Source organism: Mchenga conophoros, linkage group LG16, assembly GCF_057382185.1.
Source record: "Mchenga conophoros isolate Kocher_MC1m ecotype Shallow Benthic linkage group LG16, M_conophoros_male_GT1.1, whole genome shotgun sequence".
NCBI lineage: Eukaryota > Metazoa > Chordata > Actinopteri > Cichliformes > Cichlidae > Mchenga > Mchenga conophoros.
This window is the reverse complement of record NC_140541.1, coordinates 12099267-12113232: the sequence shown is the minus strand read 5'-3', so window position 1 is coordinate 12113232 and position 13966 is coordinate 12099267. Positions and strand designations below refer to the sequence as shown.

At 43.7% G+C, this 13966-nt stretch overlaps 1 protein-coding gene across 1 annotated transcript; it reads right to left on the bottom strand.

Moving 5' to 3' along the window:
* Positions 1-825: 825 nt before the first annotated feature.
* On the bottom strand, positions 826-13351 carry nyx (nyctalopin). The gene is made up of 5 exons (XM_085249809.1): positions 12696-13351; positions 12434-12498; positions 3696-3982; positions 3109-3413; positions 826-2608 (listed from the first exon to the last, which is right to left on the bottom strand). Exons 2-5 carry the CDS (start codon positions 12453-12455, stop codon positions 1780-1782), a joined length of 1443 nt encoding a protein of 480 aa, XP_085105935.1. The 5' UTR covers positions 12456-12498; positions 12696-13351; the 3' UTR covers positions 826-1779.
* Between the last annotated feature and the right edge of the window lie 615 nt (positions 13352-13966).

Below are 13966 nucleotides of genomic sequence, written 5' to 3'. Positions count from 1 at the left end.
GAGCAAATTAATCATTCTAATTGGCAAACACGTGCCCTTCTCCAAAATACAGGGTTAGGAGAACGTTGGCACCTATGATGACTTAGACCTCAGAGAGCTAAACAAGCATAGCCCTGCCACCATGCACAAATATGACCACAGGTAGTAAAATATTCAAAGCATCAGTAAGTAACAACACTCAGTGCATTATGGTGCAGTAAAAGTTGTTAAGATAATTCCAACATGTTATATGTTGAGAAGTAAATTTAATCTCTAAATGTACTATTCTATTTGCTATGATTGTTATGTGTGCTGTACTGAACAATCCTGCTACTACATCACATATGTTACATGATATGTCCATGAGACATGCAATAATGTTTCTAATCTTCAAAGCAGAAGGATTTTCCCCTTGATCACAGTTTCTGTTGTTTCCAGTTCATTTCCTAGAAAGGTTTAACATGTAATCATAAATTCTTGGAAAGGTGCCTGGAAATTCCACTGACTAAAGATGATGTTATATTAATTAATGCAAGTCTGTCATAGCTGTTATCACATTAGAAATTTGTTCAGATATGAACCTTTGCAGCCCTGCGACAGACTGGCGATCTGTCCAGGGTGTGCCTCTCCTCCCGTTCCCATGACAGCTGGGATAGACTCCTCCTGCTCCCCTGTGACCTGGAATTGGACGAGCAAAAGAAAATGTTGAGTGCGAGAGGGACGAGGTGCGACATCAGCCTCCTCGCTTGTCTTAGTCCCAGCATAATCCCACATTAACGAGCCAAAGAGGCCACTGGGCGGATTAAGTGAAACGGGTCAACCCCTCGACTGATGCTGAAAGGAGTCACTGAACCAGCACATTGAAAGCTTAATTATTTATTTTATTTAGAAAAATAGATTTTGACAGAGCATTGTGTCTAATAACAAAACTGAACTGCACCACAGGCTGTCTGACCAAACTACTCACACTCACCGGGGTAGAAAGAAAGCAGTCGCCTGTGTTATGGTATGTCAGCCACACAAAGCACAACAGTGTAAGTGTGTACATATGCATTAAACATGCTTTGACACTGCCCCCCCCTCCATCCACAATATATGGCAATGACTCACCACAGTCCCTGTATAGAGAGAGATTATACCCATGCACTAGAGGCAAAGATAAAGTCCGTCTGTGTTACTTTATAGCACACACAAGCAGCGACGACACCGAGCTGCATGCAGTAAGAAGATTAATGCATTTGTGGAAAAGCTGCAGAGCCTACACACAAAAAAGAGCGGACGTGTGTTTAGGAGATAACTACAGGAGCTCTCATCTCCTTTAACATTGTGAATGAAAATACAAAAACAAAATAGTCGGACTATGTAACGCTATGAATATTACATCATAATTAAAATGACGACTTATGCAACAAAAAAACTAGATGTTAGCTTACACAGTTTGAGTTTCATTGCCACTGCAATTGCACAGATGAATCCTGCCGCTGTACAGATTTGTATATGAACGAGGAGGAGCATGATCACATATGAAGTAGTATATATAAATCTTTAATCTATAACCAGTATGGTAAACCACATCCAGTCCTTCTTACCTGAAAATATTCAGTTTCCCCTGTTTGCATTTTACCAGGGAAACAATCCCAAAATCCTACATCAGAGCATTAACACACGCAAACATGAATAGCAACCCTTTTATATTCGCATGAGTAAATAAAACCATCTTTTATCTCGGGAGCATTTTTTTTTAAAAAGCTTCCCATGTTCCTCATGTGGGTCATGGAGCAGATCTCATCTCCACTGTTCTCACGTGCAGTACAGAGAGAAAAATAGATCTGACTGGCCAATCAAACCCAAGCTGAGCCACATCACAATGAAGCAAAAAAGAGACTCGCTTGGCCAGGCCCGTTGACCTGTGACCCCTGCAGAGAGCTGCCCATCCTCGCTCTCAATCAGGGTCCCGTTGCGGAGGCTCTCTGTGCCGTTCCCCATCTGATCCCCGAACTCCGGGTGGATCAGTGTGAAAATGAGGCTTTTGAAGCGGTTCTCTGTGGTGGAGGTGATCTCCGAGGAGGCCGTAGTTAGGTTGAGGTCGGCGGGGTCCACACATGTGCCGTTCACCTTGGCGAAGACCACCTCACCGAGGTCCAGTCCGGCCACAGAGGAAGGTGAAGCGCAGGGGATGTCCCGCACCAGCTTGTAGTTTTCCATCCACTCCTTCAGCCACTCAAGGGAGCAGTCGCACTCCCAGGGGTTTCTGAAGAGGTAAAGCCGGCCCAGGAAGTAGATGGGCTGGAAAACAGGGAAGGGAAGGGTGGTAAGATTGTTGCTGTTCAGGTGGAGCGTGATTAGGCTGGTCAGGTTCTCAAAAGTGCCCTCCTCGATGTATAGCAGCTGGTTCCTGTCTAGGTACAGGACCTCCAGCTCCACCTGGTCACTGAACCAGGTCTTGGACAGGTTGGTCAACTGGTTACCCCCGAGGTTGAGCATCTTGAGCCGGCTGAGGCCTTTGAAGGCGAGCTTGGGCAAATCAGACAGCAAGTTGTCATTGAGGTAAAGGTTCTCCAGCCGTGTAAGGTCCTGGAAGGCCTGCTCATGGATCACGTTGATGCGGTTCTCCTGGAGGTTCAGGTACCTGAGAGAGATAAAGATGTTTGAAAGAATGAACTGGTTTACACAATAAGAGAAGATCAGTGGCTGTGTTAGATTTAGACAGCCTTTCTTTGCTACCAATATTCAGTTTGTCATGCTTTTGTTTCAGCACAGAAAATCGCACATGCTACCTTAGGCACTGCAGACTCACACCAGGAACCACACCTGCACAAAACAACTTTGTTCCATGTCATCTGTAAAATCTCTGAAAACAGGATGGGAGCAGTGCATGAACTAAGGATGAATACACAAACTTTGAACGGCTGAATGCTTAGTTCAAACAGAAGATGAACTGAGCGTGCAATGAGACCCTGCATGAGATAAATAAGCAGTATTTTGAACTGTGACTGTGGAATCAAAATCTGTAGCTGGAAATAAGCATAGCAGGTCTGCTTTAATAGTTTATGCAAAACCTCAGTCAATAAATGAATGCCTGGTTGTAGCTATGTGACTTCATGCATGAGCTTGGGGCCTGTGGCTTACTTGAGGCTACCCAGGCCCAGCAGGGAGTTGTAGGCCACTGCCTCTATCTTGTTTCTCTCCAGATAGATGTGAGTCAGGTTTTCCATGCCTCTGATGGCCCCCGGGATCCTCCTGAAGTTGTTTTGGAAACAGAGCAGCTCCTTCAGTGCCGTTTGCTCTATAAAGATACGATCGGGGATGCTGAACAGGTTACAGTCGGACAAGTCGAGGTGCACCAGCTTCTTCACCCCTGTGAAAGTTCGTGTGTGAAGGTAGCTGATGTACTCGTTGTGCGCCATTTTCAGCTCCACCAAGTTCGAGAGGCCCTGCGTGACAGAAACTGTTAGTCAAGTATGAAAACTCTAAAAATATAAAAATGAATTTCTAGTAAATCTAGTAAAGATACAGTAGTGCTTGAAATTGTAGATTTTTTTTGTATTTCTGCATGTTAATGGGTTTCCTCACATGATCATTCAGGCAGTTTATATATATATATATATATATATATATATATATATATATATATATATATATATATATATATATACCTGTTTGTTACGTGTTTGTATTTTTGGTTACAAAATCCTTCAGCAGAACATTCAGCAAACCTTAAAGGCTCCTGGGGTAATGAAGGAGATGTTGTTGTGGTCCAGAGAGAGAGACTTGAGGGAGGGCAGAGTACCAAAGGCCCTTTCTGACAAGAACTTGAGCCTGTTTTTGTCCAGGTTGATGGCGGAGGCCTCACACGGAAACTCTTTGGGCAGCTCAGCCAGGCCGGAGCGGTCGCAGAGCACGCTGCAGCTCTTCTCCTGCGTGCAGGTGCAGGATGGTGGGCAGGCGCGAACACAAGCCCACCGTGCCAGCACCTCCTGAGGCAGCAGGCAAAGCACAGAGACTGAAAGGAGGACAGGATGGGTGTTATTTCAGAGTGTGGTGGTACTTTCAGTATTTTTACAGGAATTGAAAAGCTTGGTCTACACATGTGGTGAAAGAGTGTTGGAGGCCTAATTCTAACTAAACAAGTGCACTAAGTAAGAAATGTGAGCTAATGCATACTAAATGAGCCACCAAAAAGTCAACTGGTGTTAATATTGTTGTCTATGATGTCATCTTATGTACTATTAACAATATTTTCTTTTTTTATTAATCAGGTCATCGGATGATTTGAAATTAAAAGTGACACAAATATATACATTGTATAAATTTATACCATGTTGTTTCTTTATTTCATTTGTCTACTCTTAGTCTTTAACTAAATATTTAGGCTGCAGTGTTTTTCATAACTGTTTTTTAAATGTAGTCAATGAATTTAAAAAATCACATAAAAAAATGTAATGAAACAAATAAAAAAATAAATAAAGGACAATAAGCTCTACTTGTTGCAATATAATCTAGTTTAGAGTTGTGAAAGAAGTTTTAGCAGCAGATTTTCATCACTCTGATGACGCACCTTTCTGTAGTATGACCCTTTTCAAACTACAGGGCTTTACCACATCCCCTTATATCAAGCACTATTATAATTATTATTATATAATGCTTCAGTTTCTCTATATCAAGACAGAAAACCTTTCACACTCCTGCCCATTTAAAAAAAAACATCAGTTGCACAATGTAACAAAAGGAGTTGGGCTCATAACTTGTTGGAGGAACTTTTTGTAGTTTTGTCATTATACACCATCACAACCAACACATGAATGGTTGCAAACCTTCAACTTTAACTGAAAGGGTTTTACAAAACTTTTCCATGAATTGTTTTGGAATTGCATCCCCTATTTCCAGTCAAAAATTGACTGGAAAATTGCCTAACAAGCAGTTTCGTGGTCAGGTGAAACTGTATCATGACAAATGAAGCAGACATAATATCTGAAGTTATTTTATTTTATACCTTTTCGTTGTAATTTTAAATATCAGGCCAAAAGAGATGTTGATAAAAGTTAGGGAGGCCATCATTACTGACTGGTGTAGAGTCAACAACCTGTCTCTCCCCTCTTCCCTCCATCACGGACACTGATAGCACCCGCTCCATCCGCAAAGCCACCAGCATTGTGGAGGACCCCACACACCGCTCACACACATTCTTCACCGTGCTGCCTTCTGGAAAGAGGTACCGGAGCATCCGGGCCTCACTACCAGACTACAGAACAGTTTCTTACTCCAAGCCGTCAGACTCCTGAACACTCTGACTGGACTGACACACGTGCACACCTTCATACATGTCACTACCAAGCACTTATCTGCAGTATCTCACACTCATACACACACACACCTACAGACTAGAGATGGCACAATACCACTTTTTTATGTCCGATACCGATACCGATATCATAAATTTGGATATCTGCCGATACCGATATGAATCCGATATAGTGTTTTTTAATCAACAAAACAGTTTTTTTAAATATCTTGCTGCATTTTGTATAAGTTCATACTCAAGTTTAAAACAACAACTACACTAAAGCTATTCTGTTATACCTGTATGCAAAAAAAAAAAAAATTTCATAGTTCAGCAATACTGATCAATCTAATAAACTTAAACCTACACCATCCTCCCTATTCTGGTATTTTAAAGAGTACTTAGCGTAAATATTAAGCAACCTAACTAATAGGGTTCCAACTCCCAGCAACAACAAAAATAAATAAATAAAAAATAGGGAACCACCCCTCATGCTCCACCTCATGATGCTTAATCGACGTAATCAACCTTAATTTGATGCAGTGTGAAAAAAAATGCACAGAAATCAATTATTTTTCAAGAAATATTAAATAGATTCAACATCTTTCTTCAACAGAATTGCAGACTGCACAGATGGTACCTTCCCAAAGGAAAAAGTACTATAGCTTACTAGGGTATATTAGACTTAACAGTTACTATATGCAGTAATTGACTTCTATTCATTTTACATCAAATTAAAACTTTGGGTGTAAGATTTGGATAATTATTTATTAAAAGCTCGACATTTTAAATGAGAATAAGAAAGAAAAGTATGTCTTTGTGCCCCCTTTTCCCTGTTAATGCCCTATCGGCCCCCCTGGCTAAACTTTGCTAGATCCGCCCCTGCACAGTTACCAGCGTCAGCTACGTAGAAAAAGATCCTGGAGTAGAAAGTAATATTAAATAAATTCTAACAACAGCTGATCAAGCTTAAACGTGCTGCTGTTGTTCAGCCGCTGGTTTCCTCTTTCTGGTGCAAAGTGGGCCAAAAACAAACAAGAGAGACGGACTCGCGACAGAAAAGCCGATCAGCTGATCATTGATCAGTTTCATGATTGAAGTAGCAGCAAGAAGAGGCAGTCGCTCCATATATGGCTTGTTAAGCTTAACGCAGGAATGCTTTACAAACATTCAGAGATGGACTTACACACTTGCTTTACTTCTCTCGGGATAACTTTGTCGGAGATGAAATGCCGGGTTGCTAGCGAAGCTCCAAATGCTATCCAGACCACCGACAGGTCCCGCATGCCACAGCCGCTCTATCACGTGATGCATACTGCTCCGACGTGCTAACGTTCTGAGGTGAGTTATGGCGTGTTGCAAGTTTTCTGAGGTGCTTTCGTGATATTTAATGGATCGGATTACATTTTTTATTTTTCTCCGATATCCGATCCAGTAATTTAGGTCAGTATCGGACCGATACCGATACGTAATATTGGATCGGTCCATCTCTACTACAGACACCAAGTTACTTTTGCACAATACTCAGCATTTTGCACATTTCCACTGCACTGTCTTGTGTCTGTATCGTCCTGTTCTGTCTAGTGTTGCACTGTCTTAAATCAATGATCTGATACATTGTTTAAAAAAAGAATAAACTGACCAGCTCAGCAGCACCAAAAGGCCTGAAACATTACAGAAGACAACCAAAGGGCGTGATGACAGAATTATTTTCATGATTAAGAAAAACAACTTCTATCCATCCATCCATCCATCTTCATCTGCTTTATCCGAGGCCGGGTCGCGGGGGCAGCAGCCTAAGCAAAGAGGCCCAGACCTCCCTCTCCCCAGCCACCTCCTCCAGCTTATCCGGGGGAATACCAAGGCGTTCCCAGGCCAGCCGAGAGATATAATCTCTCCAGCGTGTCCTGGGTCTGCCCCGGGGCCTCCTCCCGGTAGGACATGCCTGGAACACCTCACCCAGGAGGCGCCCAGGGGGCATCCTTGTCAGATGCCCGAACCACCTCAGCTGGCTCCTTTCGATGTGGAGGAGCAGCTGCTCTACTCTGAGCCCCTCCCGGATGGCCGAACTTCTCACCCTATCTCTAAGGGAGAGGCCAGCCACCCTTCGGAGGAAACTCATTTCCGCCGCTTGTATCCGCGATCTCGTTCTTTCGGTCACTACCCACAGCTCGTGGCCATAGGTGAGGGTAGGGACGTAGATCGACTGGTAAATTGATAGCTTCGCTTTTACACTCAGCTCCCTCTTCACCACGACGGACCGGTGCAGCGTCCGCATTACTGCAGCTGCAGCCCCAATCCGTCTGTCGATCTCCGGCTCCCTTCTCCCATCACTCGCGAACAAGACCCCGAGATACTTGAACTCCTCCACTTGGGGCAGGAACTCATCCCCGACCCGGAGTGGGCACTCCACCCTTTTCCGGCTGAGAACCATGGCCTCAGATTTGGAGGTGCTGATCCTCATTCCCGCTGCTTCACACTCAGCTGCGAACCGTTCCAGTGCGAGCTGGAGGCCCTCACCCGATGAAGCCAACAGAACCACATCATCCGCAAAAATCAGAGACGAGATTCTGAGGCCACCAAAGCGAAAGCCCTCCGCCACTTGGCTGCGCCTAGAAATCCTGTCCATAAAAATTATGAACAGAACCGGAGACAAAGGGCAGCCTTGGCGGAGCCCATCACCCACCGGGAACGAGTCTGACTTATTGCCGGCAATGCGAACCAAGCTCTTGCAACGGTTGTATAGGGATCGAATGGCCAGTAGCAATGGGCCAGACACCCCATACTCCCGCAGCACCTCCCACAGGACACCCCAAGGGACACGGTCGAATGCCTTCTCCAAGTCCACAAAACACATGTAGACTGGTTGGGCAAACTCCCATGCACCCTCAAGTATCCTCGAGAGGATAAAGAGCTGGTCCAGTGTTCGACGAAAACCGCATTGTTCCTCCTGTATCCGAGGTTCGACTAACGGACGAACTCTCCTTTCCAGCACCCTGGCATAGACTTTCCCAGGGAGGCTGAGGAGTGTGATCCCCCTGTAGTTGGAACACACCCTCCGGTCCCCCTTCTTAAAGATGGGGACCACCACCCCGGTCTGCCAGTCCACAGGTACTGCCCCTGATCTCCACGCAACATTGCAGAGGCGTGTCAACCAGGACAGCCCTACAACGTCCAGAGCCTTCAGGAACTCGGGGCGGACTTCATCAACACCAGGGGCTCTGCCACCAAGGAGTTGTTTAACTGCCTCAGTGACCTCGCCCCCGGAAATTGGCGGGTCATTCCCCTCATCCCCAGACTCTGCTTCCTCCTCGGAAGACGTGTCAGTGGGATTAAGGAGGTCCTCGAAGTATTCCTTCCACCGCCTGACAATTTTCTCAGTCGACGTCAGCAGCGCTCCACCAGCACTATACACAGTGCAGGTAGAGCACCGCTTTCCCCTCCTGAGACGCCTGATGGTTTGCCAGAATCTCTTCGAGGCAGTCCGAAAGTCTTTTTCCATGGCCTCTCCGAACTCCTCCCACACCCGGGTTTTTGCTTCAGCCACTGCACTCTAACTAACTGAAAAACATTCTCAAAGAGACAGGAGTCCACTGTCAAAGTTTACAATTAAGATGCACTTTCATGAAAGGTAAAATAAACAGTTTACGACTAAGTGCAAACCACCGGTTCCACTCACTCAGATTAGACTTTGCTTTAATGTGTGATTGTCAGCCTAGCTGCTGTGTTTTGGACTATTTAAGAACTACTTTACATGCAAGTCTAAACAACAATCTGAATAACTGTGTACTAAGTTTTCACAGAAGTTTGATTTTTGCTGTGTTTCTTGGATGAAAGAAACAAAATTGGATGAGCTTCGGGATATTAAAGGCATTTCAAAGGCAGATAATCTGATTTTGCTTGGAGCCCAGTGGAATGACTGACCTTACATGCACTTCACTGTTCATTCATTGAGTCATGCGTTTCTTGATCATGTGTTCTAAGTACATTTGGAAATTGAAATGTGTAAACACCATGAATGGTACATGAATATGACAGCTACAGTGGGGCAAAAAAGTATTTAGTCAGCCACCGACTGTGCAAGTTCCCCCACTTAAAATGATGACAGAGGTCAGTAATTTGCACCAGAGGTACACTTCAACTGTGAGAGACAGAATGTGAAAAAAAAATCCATGAATCCACATGGTAGGATTTGTAAAGAATTTATTTTCCACCCTAATTTACGAATAAGTATTTGGTCACCTCAAACAAGGAAAATCTCTGGCTCTCACAGACCTGTAACGTCCTCTGTAAGAAGCTTTTCTGTCCCCCACTCGTTACCTGTATGAATGGCACCTGTTTGAACTCATCATCTGTATAAAAGACACCTGTCCACAGCCTCAAACAGTCAGACTCCAAACTCCGCCATGGCCAAGACCAAAGAGCTTTCGAAGGACACCAGGAAAAGTATTGTAGACCTGCACCAGACTGGGAAGAGTGAATCTACAATAGGCAAGCAGCTTGGTGTGAAAAAACCAACTGTGGGAGCAATCATCAGAAAATAGAAGACATACAAGACCACTGATAATCTCCCTCGATCTGGGGCTCCACGCAAGATCTCATCCCGTGGGGTCAAAATGATCATGAGAACGGTGAGCAAAGATCCCAGAACCACACGGGGGGACCTGGTGAATGACCTGCAGAGAGCTGGGACCAAAGTAACAAAGGTCACCATCAGTAACACACTACAACGGCAGGGAATCAAATCCCGCAGTGCCAGACGTGTTCCGCTGCTGAAGCCAGTGCATGTCCAGGCCCGTCTGAAGTTTGCCAGAGAGCACATGGATGATACAGCAGAGGATTGGGAGAATGTCATGTGGTCAGATGAAACCAAAGTAGAACTTTTTGGTATAAACTCAACTCGTCGTGTTTGGAGGAAGAAGAATACTGAGTTGCATCCCAAGAACACCATACCTACTGTGAAGCATGGGGGTGGAAACATCATGCTATGGGGCTGTTTTTCTGCCAAGGGGACAGGACGACTGATCCGTGTTAAGGACAGAATGAATGGGGCCATGTATCGTGAGATTTTGAGCCAAAACCTCCTTCCATCAGTGAGAACTTTGAAGATGAAACGAGGCTGGGTCTTCCAACATGACAATGATCCAAAACACACCGCCCGGGCAACAAAGGAGTGGCTCCGTAAGAAGCATTTGAAAGTCCTGGAGTGGCCTAGCCAGTCTCCAGACCTCAACCCCATAGAAAATCTGTGGCGGGAGTTGAAAGTCCGTGTTGCTCGGCGACAGCCCCAAAACATCACTGCTCTCGAGAAGATCTGCATGGAGGAATGGGCCAAAATACCAGCTACTGTGTGCGCAAACCTGGTAAAGACCTATAGTAAACGTTTGACCTCTGTTATTGCCAACAAAGGTTATGTTACAAAGTATTGAGTTGTATTTTTGTTATTGACCAAATACTTATTTTCCACCCTGATTTACGAATAAATTCTTTACAAATCCTACCATGTGGATTCATGGATTTTTTTTTTTTCACATTCTGTCTCTCACAGTTGAAGTGTACCTCTGGTGCAACTTACTGACCTCTGTCATCATTTTATGTGGGGGAACTTGCACAGTCGGTGGCTGACTAAATACTTTTTTGCCCCACTGTATTTCTAGTATAAAATAAATGTATGCTGTTTTATCTGACTTGTCATACTGCTCAGCCACAAACCATCCATCCATTCTCTTCTACTGCAACAGCCTAAACCAAGGGTGTCCAACTCCAGGCCTCGAGGGCCAGTGTCCTGCAGGTGTGTCCTAACCCAGTAGGACATGCCCAGAGCGCCTCGTCCAGGAGGCAGCCAGGAGGCATCCTAATTAGATGTGCAAACCACCTGAACTGGCTCCTTTTGATTTGGAGGAGTAACAGCTCTACTTTGAGCCCCTTCCAGATGGCTGTACCTCATCCTTTTTGTGAGCCCATTCAACCACCATTCAGAGAAAGTTCATTTCCAACACTTGTATTCATGATCTGAACTTTTTTCACCACAACAGATCAGTCTGCAGTGATCCAATCTGTCCGTCAAGTCCTGGCACTTGTGAACAAGACCCAAGATACTTGAGCTCCGCCACTTTGGGTCAGCCACCTCACCTTTTTCTACTGAGAACCATGGCCTTGGACATGGAGCTGCTAATTCTCATTCCTGCAGTTTTATACAAAGCTGTGAAGCACTCAAGTGCAAGCTAGAGAACGAAATCTGCTGAGGACAACAGAACCACGTCATCCACAAAAAGTAGAGACGAGATCCTGAGGCCACCAAGGTGGAATCAACAAAAAACCCCAAAAAACTTTACAGGTTTTCCTTTTGTTGCTGTTGTTGTTTGTTGACAATGAATTTAATTTTTTTTTTTTGGTTTATTAATTACAGAAATTATTTTTATGCATCCAAAAATTGGTCAGAAATACTGTGACAGATTCAAACAACAGACAGGAGTTTTTAAAAAGTGCTTGACTAAGATACAACATAATCATTAAAAATATTATAAGAGGCAAAACGACTAACCTTGAACATAAATTTTAATTATCATTGTTGAACAATAACAGTAATACACTATATAATACTATTTATCCAATCTGGGAAATTCTGTATATGTGTACCCCACTACAAGCACATTTCATGATGTGTGTTTCATAATATTTCCTTTATTTGTTATTTCTCCGTATTACTGTACATGAAAACAATATTGTTTTCGCAAGTTTTTGATGTTTTTGATTCATCAAATCCTTCAAAGTCTACTATCATCAGTAAATAAAAAGATATAATGAATTAAAAATAAATAAATACATCTTTGATATTAAAAAGATTTTGCATCCACAGCAGGACACTGCTGCTTAACTAAAGACTAGATGTTTGAGTGACGTCGATGTGTGGCCCGAAGGCTAAACTGGCCGTTTGAAACGATGATGTGATTAAGAAAGACAAGCTTATATCAGAGATTAGCTCCACAACAATAAGTATTGTCTGCGCCTGTGCTTTCACTCTTGATCTGGTTCGCATTAGCTCGAATTCAGCCCTGCCTTGCAGTTTGATCGGTCAGTCTTTGATGGAGCCACAGCAATTCTGAAAGCAGGAGAAGAAACTAAGTCAAATGAGCCCAGAAACAGTGGAAGAGAGAAGAGATTGAGACTGACCAGTGAAAATGATGACAGTCATTACTGTAGCCGCTCATCTGGGACATGCCAGGATTAACGGAGGTCTGAAATGGCACAAACAGAGATCTTAATGATGAACAATTATGAGTTATACAAATGCTGCTGGAGATCTTTAGATGATCTAGTGTGGTTGGATAGTTTTATCTGTTAACGGCAGGAAACCACAGACAGTCGGTCTTTACAGCGATGCTAAATTTACAGCAAATCACAGAGGAAATCCAAGAAATTCAAAGCAACATACCTGTAGCTCTTTCCAGAAAGTTGCATCCATGTGTACCAAACGTCACTGCCCAAATAGTCATGCATGTGTCCATCCCATGTCAGTCCACAAAGGGCACCTTCAACAGCATCACTGAGTGAGCTGAGCAGAAGCTTCTGCCTGCCACGGTTCCCCAACAAAAAATGCTGCATGTTTTTACCCTTCATCCACCCCACTTCACCAAATGCGCGTGCGTGTGCCTGTCTGCGTTCGTGATGGAAAACACACATCAAAAAGCCATCTCTTAATGGCAGTCAAATCCCCTGGGTAGAGTGGAGTGATGGAGAGCGGATGGCAGGATTACAGAAGTAAAGTGAACCTCTGTCATATCAAACTGCAGAGACAGAGCAGTGAATGTTGGATGTCAAACTTATGAAAATAATGCAGATGCTGAAAGCGAACAGATATTTATCGAGTCGTCACTGCTGGGTCGGAGAGAAGCGATTGAGAGCAGTTAGTTAAATAAGGCTGCCTGTGCCATACAAGCTTCATGGATCAGCATCTTTCCCCATATCTGAGGCTCTTAAATGACCCTAAAACCTCATTCTCACAACATGACACAGAAATTATACAACAGGCTTTCAATGGGTGTCACTGACTCAGTGGTTATGAAACCTACTCAGCACATTAGAGACCATGTGACCTTTTAAGAGTAACATGAAAACCCCTGGAAAATTGGACTGAACATGCTTTTCATGTAGGATGAAAGATATATATTTGTTGTGTGTCCTGACTGCCTAAAAAGCTGCCACAGATGGCCAAAGTAGAGACCATCTGTAGAGGACTAAAACACAGGTCAGTTTTTTTTCTTCTTTATTTTATTAGAATGGGTTTCACTAGAAAGTTCTGCACACAAGCTTCCCATGCTCCTTGAACATGTGGTTCTCCACAATAGGTGGAGAGAATATTAGCATACAGGGAAGGGCAGCCCTCTGAATCTAGGTCATGCCTGAGATTTAAGTCACATGTCTCGACTGAATTCAGCGACCTCATTGCTGTGCACTGGCATGAAAACATAACCTGACTTTGTCTTTGTAGCTGCGAGTGAGGTATTCAAACTTTCTTAGATGTACTGCATTCACACCATGTGAATTTGCTCCTGTATACCACTATACTGGATATTAAATCAAGTGCAGACTTAACTGAGGGGATTTTACAAAGAATTACATAACCTGTTTAACAATTAGACATTTTTACGCATAGTTACCGTTTGTCAAAGGCTTGAAATTAATTGGAAAATTGATGGACAAGCA